Source organism: Pelobates fuscus, chromosome 4 (genome assembly GCF_036172605.1).
Source record: "Pelobates fuscus isolate aPelFus1 chromosome 4, aPelFus1.pri, whole genome shotgun sequence".
Taxonomy (NCBI): domain Eukaryota; kingdom Metazoa; phylum Chordata; class Amphibia; order Anura; family Pelobatidae; genus Pelobates; species Pelobates fuscus.
Genome location: NC_086320.1, coordinates 92,496,012 through 92,516,187, shown reverse-complemented (window position 1 = coordinate 92,516,187; position 20,176 = coordinate 92,496,012). Strand labels below are relative to the sequence as shown.

The 20,176-nt window shown below is 42.4% G+C and overlaps 1 protein-coding gene across 1 annotated transcript in view; it reads left to right on the top strand.

The window, feature by feature from the left end:
- Nucleotides 1–20,176, top strand: part of RP1 (RP1 axonemal microtubule associated) — a 351,147-nt gene that overhangs the window by 149,371 nt on the left and 181,600 nt on the right. The window contains exon 25 of the mRNA XM_063451391.1: nt 1,418–1,581. Coding sequence (XP_063307461.1) covers nt 1,418–1,581 — 164 coding nt within the window. The remainder of the gene's footprint in view (nt 1–1,417; nt 1,582–20,176) is intronic.

Sequence of the window (20,176 nt, the reverse complement as noted above, 5' to 3'; positions counted from 1 at the left end):
TGCCACAATAAACAAATTGAAAAAAGTATGGAAAATAAATGACTGGTAAGTAAAAAAAACAAAAAAAACTGTAAAATATTACCAACATACAAAATTAAGCCCTGTGCTCAAATTCACACTTCTGGGTGGCAAGAATGACTATATTACAGCCCCAATACATACAATAAAAAACAAAACAAAAGTTACTTTTGTTTCAATAGTAATATATTACAGTTGCAGAATCATTATTTATTATGTGTGTTTGAGTTGAATGATAAGCTGCAAAACACAGGCCTCATAAGCCAAGTTGTAAAATAATAGAGTAAAGAAGTGTTTTTAAATTTGCTATTTTTGACCATAAGTCATTGTTTAATGGATACATCTTGTAATCATTATCACTATCCATTACTGTGAATTTTAAACTCTTCATGACAAGAGGTTAGGAAAATATATTTACATCATGACAGTCTAGAGGAAATTAGTTTTCATTAAACTTTATAATGAAATTCTAAAAAGTAAGGTAGGCAGCAGTAATAACATCATTATTTTGGTTAAACACCTCTGATTTAAACCTCTGGGTAAAGTTTTAAGGTCAACCTTACCCTTCCATCTCTTGCTGCTGTGATAAAGGTCTGCTGTTACTGGGCTAAAAGTAGTTTAGCTTGTAGCTCTGATCTGTTTGTCTCTATGGAGTGTACTGTCTCTATATAATCTCTCTGTTCCGTCATCTTGCTGTCAGCACAACAGGATCAAACCTCCTTCTGGTGGTCCAGTAGACCCTACTACATCCTGGTCATTCAAGTTACACATTGTAGAATTACCATTCCAGCAAAAAAATGCCACTTCCAAAAAAACAAAACATTGCAGTATTTTTAAATGTAATAGCTGGCAGCTGGGATATTCATAAGAATACTTTATAACATCATGGATGTGCAGATGTATTGTATAGCGTGTTGCAAAAAAAAAAAAATAACAACTACACAGAATATTAGTGGAATATTTTATTATTCTTAACTCCATCATTACCTTCCCTCTTTCACGAACTTTGTGCGTACAACCTGCTGGCAATATCGGCAGTTCCTACACCTATAGCCCTTTGCCATATCTAATTAAGCCATGAGATCTGGGACTCCATGTCTCAATATACATCTGCTGGCTAATCTTCAGGGGGCCTTCTTACAACCTCTAAAGCAGGTGGTGTGTAGGTAATAATATTTATTTTAAGAAAACATTTTAAGATTTAACCTAATAAGGAATGAACATGTATTTATAGGTCCTGGTGCAAATTTAGACTGTTGTACTGAACCAGAGCTAATAGTGAGACAAAGACAGAGAGTAATGTGGGGTTAATGTCATTTGTACACTTAATTACTGACAATGCTTGCACCAAACTTCATTGTTTACAGTCAATCATGTCACTTGTACTGTCCCCTAACAGAAGGAGTTTGGAAGGTCACTGTCATCACTGGGGATTTCCAAGAAGCAGCCACAGATGCAACAGTCTTCCTTTATGTGTACGGTGAGGGGACAAATTCAGGACCCATCATTTTAGGATCGGGGGTAGATCAGCTCTTTAATATGAACAGTGAAGACACATTCCAGGTATGCATTTTGTAATTCATTCGTTTATACTCTTGTAATGAACAGTTTTACATAAACAGATGGTTCTCTCAGTCTGCATAAAAACAAAGAGATAATTATATTCTATAAACTAATAAACCGTACTCATACCCTTTACATTCAAGCGATGTGTCTGTAACGATGTACCATGACAAAATGGTATTGAACTAATTATTCCAACTACTGCATTATACATATTTCAGAACAAAGGGAATGCAGTCTCTGAAAATCACCACTCTGCGTGTACATAAAGAATACCTAAGTGGTGTTCATTTCAATACTGCACACTTGCAGCTATAGTAATACATATTTACATAATATCAACGTCAGGCGTCGGACATTAAGACCTTCTGATCTAAATCAGTTGAGAAGTATGATTGAGGAAGACCGGAGGAATTTAGGGGTAAATTGAAATCTAGTATCTTATTTAGAGGCCTTAGTTCAGTAGCAGAATTTTCTCGCTGTGATTCCACCCATAAGTAAATAAAAACAGAGACATTTCCCTTGATTTTGTAAGGTCCCTCTGCCCTCTATACCTTGTTCCTAATATCACCCTCTTCCTTCCCAGTGTCAGTAATCTCCGTTCTATATCCTTGACTACTTGAGTTATGTCAGTCTACACTGATGACCGCAGACAGACAACCAAAATCGAATAGGTTCCGCTCTGTGGGCTGTATGTCAAAAAATGCAACAACAAACATCGAGGAATGAAACAACAGTTGATTGGAAGAATTTATGTTGTCAAAAGCTGTGTCATCAAGTAATGACTTTCCCCCCCCCCCCCGAGTTATAGGGATTTTTTTTTTCTTCTTTCATTTTACCCAAGGCCATAGTTCAATGTAGTGGCTAATATATTAATCCTTAAAAGTGAGATCCGATTTAACACATGGAATGAAATGGATTCTTTCAGGATTGCAATTGTGAGGATTGACTTCATTTTTGCTGTAATTTCTATGTGCTGTTTTCCAAGGTTAGCAGCGTAGTCATTTAGGATGTGATCCCCTCAGGAGATTTGCTCTTTGTTTTTCCAATGCTGCCTCTATCACTGTTCATTATGTTTGATCCATTAATAGTTGCTTGTAGAGCTAAATGTGATGTGTTAAATTTCAGTAATAAAAAATCTAGGTCTGCATCAGCATGTAGCACTGTTTGCATGCTATTTATAAAACCAGAACAAATTTCAAGCAATTACAGTCTGATGTGTTGGTGTAGATTTGGCATACTGACATTTAAGCTATCTGTACATGGTATCAGGGCCGGTGCAAGGATTGTTGCCGCCCTAGGCAAAACATTTTTAGCTGCCCCCCCCCATATCTCCTGCCCACCATGTGACATCACAATGCCCCGCCCATATGCTCTGCCATATAGGCCAACGCCAGTCTTCACAAAGTGTGTTTTATCTGAAAAGACAGTGTGTTTACATTAAAAAGCCTACAGGCGCTCTGCGCTTCCCTCCTGCTGGTCACTCAAACCCGGCTGCCCTCCATACAGCAGTGCTGCGCCGCCTGAGGCTTGCTAAAGCGCTCAGGCGGCGCAGCATGAGGAGCCACAGTGGGGACTCCGGGCACAGGTATCCGGCCAGCCCTGCATGGTATTACAGTATAATTCATAAAATGTATCTTGAATATGTAATGTAGATATGTTGCCAGTTGATGCTTGCTTTTCTGGTCTGTTTTTAGTCTCAACAACTCTGTGTGGCACTTCCCATCTGGACAGGTTCAGCCCATATTCTCTGTAGATGTTTTGGTACACAATCTTAGAAACTTGGTTGTGCCTCTCAGTGTATGCTGTCCTTGTTAACATCTTGCACCCAGCTACTATGTGCTGGATTGTCTCAGAGGCCTCTTTGCACTGCCTGTAACTGGGGTCCTGTCTGGTGTGGTAGACCCTCCTCTTCTTGAGCTAGTGCTGCCAAAATTAATTCCTCAGTTCAGTCTATCAGGCGTGCTTTTTCCATCCACTGGTAGGATTTTGTAATCTGAGTCACCTCCACTATCTTCCGGTGGTACACCCCATGGAGAGATTTGTCTCGACATGAAACCTTTTCCTTATCTGTCATTGTATTACGCATTCCCTTAGCAGTTCATCTTTGGGAAACATCTTGATGTACTTGTGGAGATGTTCCATCCAGGACTGTTACCTTGGCACAGTTTCCGGGTGATGGAATACTCCATTCATAGTGATTAGTTTCCAGGTCACCTTGATATCCATGGTAACCAACTCTTCTCTTGGCCAGGATACTATTTAAGTTAGGTACTAATAACTGGTAGGGCATGTGTGTTGATGGCATATATTTTGTTCTTGCCCTTGAGCTGGGACTTCAGGAACTGTCTGATTCTGTGTAGGTACTTGGATGTACTGGGAAGTCCCCACATCCACTAACCAGCTCAAACATTTTTTGTTGCTCTATGTAGCACTTACAATGTACATCTTGGGTTGACCAAACTTCTGGAATAAAAGGGAATCATGACATGTCACACATGTCATGTGTCCTTAAGGGGTTAAAAATGTTGTCTCTTCCAGCCGGGGTTCAAGATATATCTTATAATATGGTTTAATTGATGAATATGGGGATACAAACCCACCGAGAAAGTGGATCCCAACCGTCAATTCACTGAGAAATGGAATACAACAACAAGGGACATACTTTTTGCTGACTGAAAAATATAGCAATGATAATACTTCTTTTCAGATATTAAGATTAAAAAAACTTGGTTTAACCAAGCTACATCCAATAATGAGGATATACATGTGAGGGCTGACTAGGGGAGCTGGAAATTTCCTTGATGTGCCATCAACAAATAGTGGTTGTGGGCTGCAGCTGCTCCCCATTCTTCTGCAGATTAAATAGCAAAATATGTCTCTTGGTATAATGCACAACTAGAGACAGGCCTTTGCTGGCTCAGCATCATATGAGTTGTGCATGGGATAATGAACCCCCAATTTCAATGTTCTCCAGGCCTAAATTGGCCCCCTGGCAGTGGACTGTAGTGTCTGGGGTTGACCTTGCTATGATGAGTGTGTATGATGTTAAGGTGTGTATTTAGTGACTGCAGAGTGAGATAAGACCAATTCTTATGACATTGATAACGTTTTGATTGCTGCAGAATGATTTAAGCTCCTCTGGCACAGCATCAATCATACAAGTTTACTTCACCTTGCTATGGTATCCACCTAAAAGATGACAAGTAAATCGTGAAAAGACTTCACTGCTAAATAAAGAATAAAGAACTTATGCCCTTTCAAGATGTAACTACTTTTGATTTAATCCTTCCAAACATGCTGTCTCCGCTTACTGGGTTCTTCATTATCTGTAATGCAGAAGAACAGTATAGGATGTGCATTGATACCGGAGAAACTGACGGAAGCCAAGCACAGAGAGATGGACACAGGTTTCTTCAGGTAGGAAGAGATTCTTTATTGGATCACCGATCGGGACTCAGAGGGACTAACGTCACCAAAATACAGCAAGTTCTGAGCCCCGGACAATAGTGCAGGCTCCTTATATAGGCACATAACTCCTCCCATATTAAGCTCCACCCGCACATTCTCTTGACCAATCAATACAAATAAGAATTAACTTCCTGCTTGACCGCATGGCCTGTCCAGCATAATGGAGGAGGGGAATACTACATCCTGTATTCTTGCACATGCTCCGTACACTACTGATCGTATCTTGCCTCGTGCAACCAACTGATCGATACGTCAGCATATGCACGTACACATGCCACGTGGTAATCTCGGCCTACTAAATTTATTTTTACCGAGATTCCACCACATTCCCCCCTCTGATGCCTCTTGATATTTCACAATTACTTGAGGCATCACTTAACCTTAGTTTGCATACACCGCAAGTTACCTTGAACCAGACCAGACTTATCTTATGATGTGAATCTTCAACACTCATCTTCCTGCATTGGTTCTCCCTGATCTAGAGCCTTATATTTATAAATTGCCATTATCTGTGCAGCAGCCTTCCTCTCTGCTATATTTTCTATCAGGCTTTGCACAGACCTAACTACTAAGGGTATAAGACACGGCAGGAGTAGACACAACATTAAAATCAGTAGGACTCCACCTACCACTGCCTTAAGCCCTCCAAACCACTCATACCAGCTACCAAACCAACTGCTTGGATTATACCCTTTCCATACCTGAGTAGGCACATGCGCTAGTTTAACCATATGGCTAGTAAGCTCAGCTATTGCTTGCCCTTCGTCATCTATTTGAAGACAGCAATTGCTCAGGTTAAACTTCCCACATACACCTCCCTCTACTGCCAAAAGGTAATCCAAGGCTAATCTATTTTGGTAGACTGCTGTCCTCATCCTAGTATTATGCTTCGCTAGAAGATTGAGCGCTTGTGATGTCTCGTTAGTAATAATCTCAACCACCGCCTGTAATCTTATAATACGGTTGAGCATATAAATAGGGGTTCTATAACCAAAGGTACCATCTTCTGCCCACGTGGCTGGCCCATAATAATCTATAATACGCTGGGGAGGCCATTCATTATCTTCCCAGGCGCCTATCTCTATGGGTCCCCTTTTCTTCCTATGATTCACATCATACACTTTAACACCTAAAGTCTCACCTGTTTCAATAGGTAACAAGAAGAAGGATGGTTTGAGCATACCCAACACACATGCCCCTTCCCAGTCCTGTGGCAACTCCGAATAGGCTTTCTTACCACAGATCCAGTACAAATTTGCTGGGGCTCTCCAGGTAGATGTGATAGATAGGTCAAACCACACATCCTTTAAATTGGCGTATCTAGCAAACGGGTTAGATGGTTCTGAGACATTTGAAGCCGACCACCAAGTTGTATTCTTTGTATCATCATCATAAGCTTTTTGCCCTAGACAAGTTAATTCTCCTACAGAAGTATTATACATTATTCCTTTCCTTGCTATGCAAACATAACCTATGATGGAGGTCTTTAATCTCCACTCAGATTTACCTCTAACACTCATATGATAATCGGCTTGTGTAGATATTAATTGGTCAACTGCCTCAGAACCGGACATTACCTCCTTTGCTTCCCAAGGCCATTGGTCTCCCATGTTAGTACCTCCACACACATAGCAGTTGGTAACATTAAGACTACCGGCAATACTTTCGGCTAAATCAATGAACAGGTTTTTAGCATTATGGGGGATCTTATTATCTATACTCATCTCTTCATAAAAGGAATGGTATACTTGATGAGTCTGGGAGGATACCGTATCAGTCTCTATCCCTATAAACAATACTGTCCCAGGATCTAAACCCGTCCCATATATTTGAAACCCAAATAAATTACCATACTTGTTTAAGAACTTGTCGGGGTTATTTATAAGTATATGGACTGGATTGCATTCCATAGACTTACAATATGGGCTGGTAGGCAACTTAGTCACAATCATGTCCTTGTCTACTGTCTGTCCCCAAGTTGCCCACCCCACACAAGACCAATATGGGCAGAAGTTATAATCTCTATTTGGGCATCTAGGACTCACATATTTATTTTTACTACTGGGACAAATATATTTATCGTTAGACCCATACGTCCTCTCCCATCTAAGATCCCCACATACATTCCACGGCTTTCTACCACTTGATATCGCCTTACACGCATCAAATAGCAGAACACCCGAAGAATGTATGGATTCTAATACTGTCTTGTTAATTAGGGTCCCCTGAGGATCTCCATTCCTGAGAGTCAACCAAATTGTACGAGGTTGATACTCCGGACTGAAGCACTTAGGTTCTCCTACTCCTAAATGGCACACACTATATTCTATATTTAGGTATCTACATCTTGATACATCTCCTTTACACTCATATTGCGAATGCCAAATTAGGGTCTGGGAAATATGGTTACCTGTTCTTGTAGTCTTAATGCATACCTCACAGCTAGGAGTGTCGGTACCTCTACCTTTCTGAATATAAAAATACACATAAATAAACATTATCAAGAACACATCTTTCGTCGTCATCCTCAGTCTTCGTCCGTGCGAAGGCACCTCAGCTTCCAGGATGTAAGGGCTGCAGGGAATGGAGTTCTGCTCATCTTCACAGGAGTCCCTTCGAGACTTTTCCTGGCTTATACACTATATGTCGGTGGGCGGACAGGCTTTATTATGGCCTTCTCACTCACGTACCAAATCTCTGAAACAATAAAATTTTGTAATCCACAAAGTTCCTCGTCACTCCGACTGAGTCGTGCGTTTTAACCGGATCTTGCAGGGATTCTCTGGATCTGCTGTAACTTGCCAAGAATCGACTGCTGCTGGTTTAACCCTGGAGTGATGTATCCACGGAGTCACTTCGGCTACTTTTATCGCTGTAGGGGTAGACAAAAGAACAACATAAGGACCTCTCCACTTGGACCCTAACGGTACATTATTCCACTCTTTAATCCACACTTGGTCTCCTGGGTGGTAACTATGAACTGGGGGATAAATATTCACAGGTAATCTATCTTGTACCCATTTCTGTACCTCCTCCATAGTCTTACCCAACTCTACAACCTGCTGCCGGGTAATTCCTTCTCCCAACTGACTCAAATCCCCCCTTAAGTTACCAAGTACGGGAGGTGGTCGCCCATACATGATTTCAAAAGGAGAGAGGCCCATCCTTCTGGTAGGGGTACTGCGGATTCGCAATAGAGCTATGGGTAAGAGAACGTTCCACTTAAGTTGGGTTTCCTGACACATTTTAGCCAACTGATTCTTAATAGTTCTATTCATTCTCTCTACCTTACCAGAACTCTGGGGTCTATATGCCGTATGAAGCCTCCACTTTATACCAAGCATATGAGTCAGTTGTTGTAGGCACTGATGAACAAAAGCTGGACCATTGTCCGATCCTATAGAGCAGGGTAGTCCATATCGGGGTATTATTTCTCGTAGCAGGAATCTCACAACTTCTCCTGCTTTCTCTGTACGAGTAGGACATGCTTCTACCCAGCCTGAATAGGTACACACAATTACCAGCAGGTAACGATGTCCACCCGATTTAGGCATCACTGTATAGTCTATTTGTAAATCGGACATGGGGAGTCCCCCCATAAACTGGACTCCTGGTGGCTTTACTGGTCCTTGCCTTGCATTATTTTTAGCACACGTTACACATCTTCGTACAATGGCCTGAGTCAAGTTGGACAATCTTGGTATGTAGAAATGTTTTCTGAGAGATTCTTCTGTGCTGTCTCTCCCAGAATGTGTCCCGTTGTGATAATTTTGGACAATTTCTACCGCTAGTGATGCTGGAATGACTATTCTTCCATCTTCTAACTGATACCATTTGTTCTCCAAATACTTTCCAGGTTCAGTCTTTAACCACTCCTCTTCTTGAGCTGTATAAACTGGAGTCCATTGAGACAGTGGAGTTGGTATAAGAGCAGCTATATGCCCCACATATTCCTGTCTTCCTGATTCAGCGGCACGCTTAGCTGTACTGTCTGCCATCCGATTTCCTTTGGTTACATCACCATCTCCTCTCAGATGCGCTCGACAATGTATGATACCGACCTCTTTCGGCTCCCACACTGCTTCCAATAGTTGTAGGATTTCAGCTGCATATTTGATTTCTTTGCCTTCTGAATTCAATAGTCCTCTTTCTTTATACAAAGCTCCGTGGGCATGAGTGGTTAAAAACGCATACTTGGAGTCCGTGTAGATGTTCACTCTTAAACCTTCAGCCAATTGTAACGCTCGTGTCAGTGCTATCAATTCTGCCTTTTGTGCTGATGTTCCTTTCGCCAGTGGCCGAGCTTCTATCACCTTGTCTATTGTTGTTACTGCATATCCTGCATAGCGGATCCCTTCTTTCACATAACTACTGCCGTCGGTGTAATATTGAACATCGGGGTTCTGGATGGGAAAATCACGAAGATCTGGTCTACTTGAAAATACTTCATCCATTACTTCCAAACAATCATGTTGACTTTCAGTAGGTTGTGGCAAAAGGGTAGCTGGATTTAAGGTGTTTACAGTCTCTAAATGCACTCTTGGGTTTTCACACAACATTGCTTGATACTTGGTCATACGGCTATTACTGAACCAATGATTTCCTTTGTAATCCAACAACGTCTGTACTGCATGTGGGACTCGTACATAAAGTTCTTGACCCAGAGTGAGTTTATCAGCTTCAGCTACTAGCAGGGCGGCTGCAGCTACGGCTCTTAGACAAGGTGGAAGTCCGCTGGCCACTGCATCCAGTTGCTTAGACATGTAGGCAACAGGTCTTTGCCATGATCCCAAGTACTGTGTCAATACTCCCACAGCCATTCTTCTTTGCTCATGTACATACAGGTAGAATGGTCGTGTGTGATCAGGTAGACCTAATGCTGGGGCACTCATCAAAGCCTTCTTCACATCTTCAAATGCCGTTTGCTGTTCTTGAGTCCATAAGAAGGGGTCGTGCTCTGTACCTTTGATAGCTGCATACAGAGGTTTTGCCAGTATCGCATAGCTGGGAATCCATATCCTACAGAAGCCTGCTGCCCCCAAGAATTCTCGCACTTGTCTTCTATTCTTGGGTATCGGTATTTGGCACACAGCTTCTTTTCTCTCTGGCCCCATAATTCTTTGACCTTCAGAGATATGGAATCCCAGATATTTGACAGTTGGCAAACACAACTGAGCCTTCTTTCTAGACACCTTGTATCCTGCCTTCCAGAGAATGTGTAGTAGATCGTGCGTTGCTTGCTGACATATTTCCTTTGTAACTGCTGCTATCAACAAGTCATCTACATACTGTAACAATACACACTCTCCTGGGATAGACTCGAAATCCAGTAGATCTTGACTTAGGGCTGAACCAAATAGGGTAGGTGAATTTTTAAACCCTTGGGGCAGTCTTGTCCAGGTCATTTGGCGTTTTGAGCCCGTTACAGCGTTTTCCCATTGGAAAGCGAAGATACATTGACTTTCTGCGGCAATTCGGAGGCAAAAGAAGGCATCTTTGAGGTCTAAGACTGTAAAATAGGTAGCCCCGCCCGGAATTAAAGCAAGCAGGTTATATGGATTGGGTACAACTGGGTGTATACTAACAACCGCATCATTGACTGCTCTCAAGTCCTGCACAGGTCGATACTCATCTGTACCGGGCTTTTGAACAGGCAGCAATGGGGTGTTCCAGGGGGAAGTACAGAATTTTAGGATACCATACCGTATGAACTTATCCAGATAAGATTGGATGTTCTTCTTAGCCTTCTGCGGGATGTGATATTGTCTTAGGCTCACTGGATAAACCCCAAGTTTTAGTTCGATTTTAATAGGTGGAATATTGCGGGCCAGTCCTGGTGGGTTGTTCTCTGCCCAAACTCCTGGTATGTTGAATAAGGACTCATCACTCCTAGGGTTTTGGCTAGTCAACGCTGTATAAAGTCGCCACTCTTCTTCCTTTGGTACGGATAATGTCATAATACCTGAAGGTCCATTAAACTTTAAGGATGTTGTTCCATTTGGTAGGAACGTAATCTGCGCTTGTAACTTAGGTAGCATATCACGTCCCAGCAATTGGACTGGACATTCAGGCATATAAAGGAATTGATGTTTTACTTCGTGGCCTCCCAATGTACAGAGTCGACTTTTAAGAACCGGTTTTTCAGCACTTCTTCCAGTTGCTCCTATTACAGTAATAGTCCTTCCAGATGGAGGAGCAACTAGGTTAGTCACCACTGAATGTTCAGCACCAGTGTCGATCATGAACGCACTCCTTTTTCCCCCTATTGATACATCGACCATAGGCTCCGCTCGACCAAGGGGGATGGAGCCTGGTCGGTATCAATAGTCCTCCATGACCGTGTCAGCCAATCCTACAAAGTCCCTACCTTCTCTATCGCGGGACCTTTGCGCTGCTGGAAAATACCTATCTTCCCTAACACTTCCTCTGTTCCCATTGCTCCCTCTATTACCATTACTCCCTCCGGGGCCTCCTCTACCTCTCGCTCTGCCTCTAAAGTTTCCGTAACCTGCCCTGGGTTGGTCTCTCTCGTACTGCTCTCTTTGTGGACACTCGTTTCTCCAATGCCCTTCTTCCTTGCAATACGCGCACTGATTCCTACTCAAAGGCTCCCTATTCCATCTACTATCGCCTCTATCTGGGCCCTGTCTATCTACGCCTGCGATCGCTACCGCTAACATATCTGCCTTTTTACGCATCTTGCGCTCTTCCTCTTTCTTACTTTCTGTTTCCCTATTCATATACACTTTATTCGCTACCTCCATTAGTTGGGTGATAGACATACCTGCAAACCCTTCTAACTTCTGTAGCTTGCGCTTAATATCTCCGTAAGCTTGGCTGACAAAGGCGGAGTTCACCATTCGGGAATTATCTGCGTCTTCCGGATTAAAGGGGGTATACAAACGGTATGCCTCCAATAATCGGTCATAAAAGACACTGGGCGCTTCATCACTTTTCTGAATCACCTCAACTGTCTTCGACATATTAATGGCTTTCTTTCCTCCGGCTTTCATGCCAGCAATTATAGCGTCTCTATAGGCTCTGAGTTGAACCATATCAGCACCATTTACATTCCAGTCGGGATCGGTGTTAGGATAATGTGTTGCGGCCCATGCTGCTGGATTGGCTTGATTCAAAGCACGGGCTCTATCCTCTAGCGCTTTAATGGCCGCTTGATTAATCCTTGTCCTTTCCTCATTGTTAAACAAAGTCATTAATAACTGCTGGCAATCAGCCCATGTCGGGTTATGTGTCTGAACTATCGAGGTGAACAGATCAGTCATAGCTTGTGGTTTCTCAGTATACGAGGAATTGTGGGTCTTCCAATTCAAGAGATAGGTTGTCGTGAACGGGACATATACGAAGACTGGGTCAGCATGTGCCATTTGACCTGCGGCATCAATATAGGCTGACCCGGGATTCAGACGAAGAGGCATCTGATAATGTTTTAATTGTTGGGTACCGGTCAGTTGTCGGGTTAGTATGGGGCTACGTAGAGGGGCGTCAGTTAGAGGTTCCGGTCGGGGGGTAATAAAGCATGAGGATGTGGGAGCTTGGTTTTGGGAAAAGTTAGTAAATAGAACACTTCGAGCCGAGCTAGAAGAAGCTTGACCGGAAGTCTGAAGTGGCGCCAAATCAGGATATTCAGATCTAATGGGGGTTGGTTCTGGTTCCGGAAGGGGAGATTTAGTACGAGAGGGGGTGGATTCTGTACTGGAGGAGGAAGCGGAAGTGGATGGGGGCAATGGGGGAAGGGGTGCAGGACTTCCTGCATTCGCATCACTTCCTCTTAAAGGAAAGTAAGGGGGCGGCAAAGGGATCTCGGACTCAGGGGGCGTGTCCAAAATGGGCCTAACACCAGTCCTAGTGGACAAACAAGTCCTAGCCACCATGAGGCGACATTGCTCCTCGTGGCATGTCTGAATCCATTTTGGCGAGTCATTTACGGCCTGTCTCCAACAATCAATATATGGAAACTGTCCGTAAAGTTCAGGCCTACCCGATACAGCCACGTGTAAGCGCTGTACCAGAGTTGGATCCAAACTGCCACGTGGCGGCCATGCCGCAACCAAAGTAGGCCACTCCCTAGTACACAAAGTGACCAAACGTACAGGAGACATTTTAACCCCAAAATCACGTTTTGAATCCCTTTTTAAAATTCTTCACCATACAACCTAAGGGATCCGGAATCGTTGACTGCGACGCGCCCATACTTATCAATGGAACGTCGTTGACAACGAATACTATGCACGCGTACTATTCAACAGTCACACCCGTTTCCTCTGGCAACAGCACCACGTGGTACTGTTACCAAGTGAAACGTACACAATAACACAATAAACACTCAGGGAATTCCCGTACACACACAGCTGTTACACCAGTCACTAGATAATCAATATTATGCCCTTTGGCGAAACTATACAGTCACCCACGCTATAATTCTCTATATATGAATTACCCGTCTATAACACACCCCAGTAACATCGTCTTTTACAAATAGCGGTTACAGTACGGTTAGCATAGGTCAAAGCACAATTTAAGGTCACAATACAATTATTAGTGGTTATGGTGTTAAACATGCAATGGACGACAGTGATTAGTACTTATATACAGTGTCAGTAAATATACAGGGTTATGGTACCATGCACTATGATACAGCAACACACTATTAACACTCTCGCTAGACGGCTGAGCTCGCGCTATCTAACAAGATATACACTTTACTAAACAATCTTTAACACATTTACAATTCCCAACTAAACTATTGGCCAGTACCTTGAATGGACTACCTAAAACTATGTACACCCGTTTTGGTTAGCCACACTGCCCAAGCACCACATATAGCGAGCTAGAGGACCGAATTTACACAGACGCCTCTTAGTCGATTACTATAAAAAATCTAGTGGGTTCCAAATTTACACGCCTTCCCACTTAGCCAAGATAGGTTGAGAGCTAGCGAACCGAATTTACACAGGCGCCGCTTAGTCTCCCGGTCTCTCCGACCTAGCGAACGTAATATACACCCTAGAACGCTAGTCTAGACAAGACACCGGTGTCCGGCTAGGGCTATTTACACAGAACCCCGCCTGACTAACCAAATCAAACGGTCTGACTAAAGAGCGTTCGATTGAGCGGTGCGCCTTCGCTCCTTCCCTCCGACAGAGGGGGCAGATTCCATACACAAATAACCCCTTATGGGCCTACCGCACAATCGGTATACCCCTAGTGGGTCTGCCGTCTAAAACAGCAGTTGTCTTACCTCCTCGTTCCTGAACCTGAGTTCACACTCATCGACGGGGACACCCCAGCACTTCTTACGTAGAGGCCGATGATCTCCTGGACAACAGACCAGTGGCGCCGAGACGAAGGGAGGTCCACGCAGAAGTTCAGGGGTGCAGCCGTAGAGAACGTGGGCAAAGATAGACCGTCTCACGCCTCTGCCTCTCAGCTACCGTTGAACGATGAGCTTCCCGGCCAATGCACCAAATGATACCGGAGAAACTGACGGAAGCCAAGCACAGAGAGATGGACACAGGTTTCTTCAGGTAGGAAGAGATTCTTTATTGGATCACCGATCGGGACTCAGAGGGACTAACGTCACCAAAATACAGCAAGTTCTGAGCCCCGGACAATAGTGCAGGCTCCTTATATAGGCACATAACTCCTCCCATATTAAGCTCCACCCGCACATTCTCTTGACCAATCAATACAAATAAGAATTAACTTCCTGCTTGACCGCATGGCCTGTCCAGCATAATGGAGGAGGGGAATACTACATCCTGTATTCTTGCACATGCTCCGTACACTACTGATCGTATCTTGCCTCGTGCAACCAACTGATCGATACGTCAGCATATGCACGTACACATGCCACGTGGTAATCTCGGCCTACTAAATTTATTTTTACCGAGATTCCACCACAGCATGACTTGTAGTCTTTTCTTACACATTCCCATTAGGAAACTGTAATGGTAAATTAAGTAATTTCTTTATATTTATGAAGTTCTGAATTTCATAAATATGAAATAATACCACAAATAAAATAATAAAAGGTATACTGGTCAATCACACAAATATTAGTGAATAGCTTGAATGAACAGACAAGAGGCAAAGTTTTGATGAAAGTATAAACAAAACTTTACTGGGAATACAATTATCAAGCACACAAAAAAACATACTTTAACCCCTTAAGGACACATGACATGTGTGACATGTAATGATTCCCTTTTATTCCAGAAGTTTGGTCCTTAAGGGGTTAAAAACACACACTGCTATAAACAATACATTCAGGTAAGAAATCTACTTAGCTCTATTCATGGAGATTCAGCAGCTTACACAGGATAATTGAATCAGCATAACACACAGAACAATGAGGTGAGTCATGAAACTGCTCTCTAGTTTCTGGTAACCCCTTAAATAACCTCCCATCTAGTATCCACCCACAGAGGTAACATAACCAATACCTAATGGTCATCTCTAGGAGGCGGATACTACATGTGGTCATTTGTGAAAGGAAGTGACTTAAGAATTCTCAATACCTTCCTAAAGAACATGTCTCATTGACTATGCGGCAGCCATCTTTATTCACTCGACGTCACAGTGCTCACTAGGCCACCTATAGGTCACTTCCTCCCTAAAGCACATGTCTCATTAAATATGCAGCAGCCATCTTCTTGCTCTTAATGTCACATAGCTCACTACACCCCCTATAGGTATCATACGTTATTGCACATGAATGGGAACACAATAATAGAACATTTATCATTGCCCATAACCAATACACAAACCAATGAAGCCCATGTGTTAGTCACGTAATTTGTGCTTCCAGGGTTAAATATTCTTAAAACCTTTATCAAATGACATGAAAATATGCAAAAGTTCAAATAACAATTGCTCTCTGAAGTGTGCTAAGCAAGCTTTGTATGCTTCAAGGCAGTGCCTGAAAGAATGAAGGAAGGGCTGTGGTGCAAGAAATGTTTTTTGGGTTCTCCTGTAGAGCCACAAATGAAGCACAACGCCCACAATGCTTTGCTAGCTGGAGATCTACCATATGTGAATCCTTGCATGGTTGTATATGTGTTAACTCTTGTTTAACATTTATAGAATGTACTCATAGAGAGTATGGGGACTCTTTTTATGTGCTCTCAAACTAAAGTGCCCAGAGTCTTTCACTTTGTTTTGCAATGTATTTCTGATGCTGAACACATGTGGTAATGGATTTTACTTTAGTTCACTATCCATCCCGAGGAAGTGTCTATTATCTAGGTTGTGGTTGATCAATTTACCTGCCAAGCTCTTTTCATACTGCACAAGAAGTTACCTTCAGCTTTTGAAGTCTCAGACATTTTCATTAAGGGTATCTTTAGCGTACATCAAATTCTGTCTGAGTTATCAATTTGTCTCTAGTATAACTGTCTCACTGTAAGGATAAACAAGACTTTCAAACAGTTCATGTATTATTTTGTCTAAAAGCACAAAACAAAAACCCAGAGATTGAACTGAATAACTTAATTGAGTTTGCTTGTCATTTTCTGAATGAATCAAGATTTCCCCTTCTTCAAAATTTTGAAGATCCAAGTAAATATGCAATGCTTTTATTCATGCATAATCTGTAGTTTCTGCAGGGTTCTTCAAAATGCAGTAGTCAGAAAACCATTTTAAATTGAGTAGAAGCCTCACATCAACAGGATGAGCTTATGTTACTCCTTTATTCTCAAGTGAAATAACTATTTTAGGATATTCAAAAGCCCAAAATGAATCATAGTTAATTTAGGCAAACCAGTTTATTAATCTGATGGTATCGAAGTTCCCCATTTTATTTTACATCTTTTTTTTTTTTTAATAAAGTATACATTAAAATAAAATGATAAAACTGTGGTCACAATCACACTATTATTAGATCATTATCTTCATGTTAATGACTGGTAATCACACCTGTCTATTGTTTATTTTTTTTTTTGACAACACTTTAAGGATTTTTGGTTTGACAAAAAAAGGCACCATATATCAGTCAAGTATAAATGATCACAGTCACTCCAGACAAGATTTCTGAACATATTAATGAAGCCACTCATCTCTGAATTCACTGGCAGAACTACCAGAACCCGGGCCTCTTAGTTGTCCTACACACCTAGGAACACATATTTATGATTCCCCCTTGAAGGTTTCAACCCTCGCTGTGCTGGTCTAGATTGATGATCTCATCCAAGACAATACTTTACCATAGGGAAGCATTGGGAGGCTAGTGCTGATGAGCTGCACATCACCGCACTGCGCCAATCAAATTCTGCTTTAGGAGCAGCATTTTATTGAGAACGATACTTGAGGTTCTTCCTTGCTCTAGAGTGGGGGTTGGGGGGCATACATTTCTTGCATCAAGGCCCTCTCTGCATTATGACATTACTGACTCATCGTATTCACTATTCAAAAGGACTTGATTAACAGTACCCCAAATATTATGAAAAACATGGTTATGCTATTATTGGATATTGATTGTGTTGAAAACAAACATACTATATCTGCTGAAATTCAGAAACTGTTATCAAACAGAACCAAAAGTTCTGGAATGGCCTGCAAAACATGTCAAACAGACACAAAAAACAATTAAGGCAAAATATGAGACATGAGATAGGAAGCAAAAGGAAAGTAAATTAGTGAAATAAGATATATATAAAGAAGGGTGGCCGGATAGTGGGTCCCAAAGGACAGAACAGGGGGTAACCCTACGTAATTGGGAGGAAAACAAGAAGAGAACGAAGTCTGTCCTATATTGTATGGAGATATACCCCATATGTCAAAAGAAAACAGTTAAAAAGTTATATCTTTATTAGGTAACATAAACTGATTTATGTACACAGGGGGAGGGGGGGGGGAAAGGAGACAATGAGGTGCACAGCACCTTAATCAAACAATTTAAGTAACAATAAAGTAGCACTACCTAACCCTAAGGTGGTGTACAGTGAGATGCTCAGTACTGTCCAGCGCTAGTGCTGGTTCACAATAGTAACCGTGGTCACCTGTCGGAACAAAAAATAAAATAAATAGTAATAAATCGATGGTCGTGATTCAAATGAAAACACACCCGGTCTTAGTTAACCTGACCTGTCAAAGTTAGCAATTGGTACCACAAACGCGTGCAACCCACTGTCATGTAATCGGCTGAAGGCTGAAATCAAGGGTTTTGCTCGTAGGATCAGTGTATGTGTCAATTACTGTCCAAAGGGTGCTAACAAATTCTCGTGTACAGGTTGGTGATACTCGTCGAGGGATATATGCCCCTAATGAGAGCCCACCGTGGCCAGAGTGCTACACGGCTTAGTCAATATCGATTATAGCAGAGCGGGGTTAGGGAGTACTGTAATTACCTCAGGGCTAAAGTGTACGTGTCCGGGGGTGTTGCTGATAGGATCAATGAAATGAACACTATTCAAATATGCAACCAGATCCCAGTACACAAATTAGCAAATACTGACCCCCGATACAATATGGCAAGTTAGGGAGTACTGTAATTATCTCAGGGCTAAAATGTACGTGTCCGGGGGAGTTGCTGATAGGATCAATGTAATGAACACTATTAAAATATGCAACCAGAACCCAGTATACAAATTAGCGGTGCTCGTGGAGAGAGATATCCCCTTAGTAAGAGCCTTAGGTTGAGAGAATGTAGCAGAACTCGCCTGCCAATACCAAATGCTGCAGAAAGTAGCGGGGTTCGTCAATGGCCGGCCAAATATTTTGTGCACGTCTAAAATGACGAGACAGGTGTAAGATTAGCCGGGTTCCCTCCTTCTAGGGGGAAAATACAGCAATATGTGGGGAGTACAGTGCAGTGTGCTGTAACCCCTAATCTGTGCCTGTAAGGATGTTGAGGATTAAGTGTCCCGGCTGGTATAGATGTGCCAAGTAGAGAGTAAGGAGGAATGGTGCCTTCATGGGTACCGGTTATAGGAAAGAGAGAGGTAAGAAGAATAGCGGAGAGGGTACAGTGCTGAGTGCACAGGTAACCCGTCTGGGTAGTAAATACACTGAGTTCAATAGATAACTTTCAAACAGTCACCGAGGGGGCATCAGTGTAGGTGCTAGGTAATGGAAAACCCAGCTGTAAGGTCCAGTGGGGCGGGTGAAGGTCTCACCCGAAGTAAGACCTAGGTCGGTTTGAGTGTCGACAGAGTGGATATGATCTCCCGGTTGTCTTAGCCCGACGCGCGTTTCGCCTGAGTGTCACAGGCTCGTCAGGGGAAAAAGACTCCCCAGATTGAGGAGTCTTAAATAGCCCTCTCCGAGACCTCATTGGTTGCGCGAGGCCTAAGGGGGAGGGGTTAGGGGACGGTGGCCGGGAAGGCTCAAAGTAGATTGCCGGTGCTCATTCAGAAATTCCGGATTGAGGTTTAAACATATTAATGTGAAATCAGGAAAAGAAAAGAAAGAGATTGAGAATGGGTGCAAGTGTCTGCCCAAATATATAAAAGTTATTCCGGTTGTGGAAAGAAACAGATTCCAGTGTCAAGGTAAAATATTAGTAGGAATAATACTTGTGACAACAATGACAGTAACATGAGATGGTCACCTGTCAGAATGTTACCCGTTGGGGAGTTGGAGTGACAGAGAGTCATTAAATTGGGGTGAAACTATAACTCAAGGGAGGTTAGTCCATTTGATTTAGACGGAGACTCGTGTCAGGGTACCCTACTGGGAGAATGAATGGGAAAGGTACAGATTGGTGCATATAGTACCAGGAGTACCAGTTTATGTTACCTAATAAAGATATAACTTTTTAACTGTTTTCTTTTGACATATGGGGTATATCTCCATACAATATAGGACAGACTTCGTTCTCTTCTTGTTTTCCTCCCAATTACGTAGGGTTACCCCCTGTTCTGTCCTTTGGGGCCCACTATCCGGCCACCCTTCTTTATATGTATATTATCTCAAGGTTTTAATACCACTTGGCCGCAATCTATCCTCCGGATACCATTCCGATTCCTCAACAGTTTATCAACATCTACTGACACTACGGTGTTGCCATACACTCCTGAATGACTGACCTCTTGGACCAATTAGGTGACCATAACCTAGGTCATGACGAGATCACTAATGTCTTCTCAACTAACCCATTAACATCCAA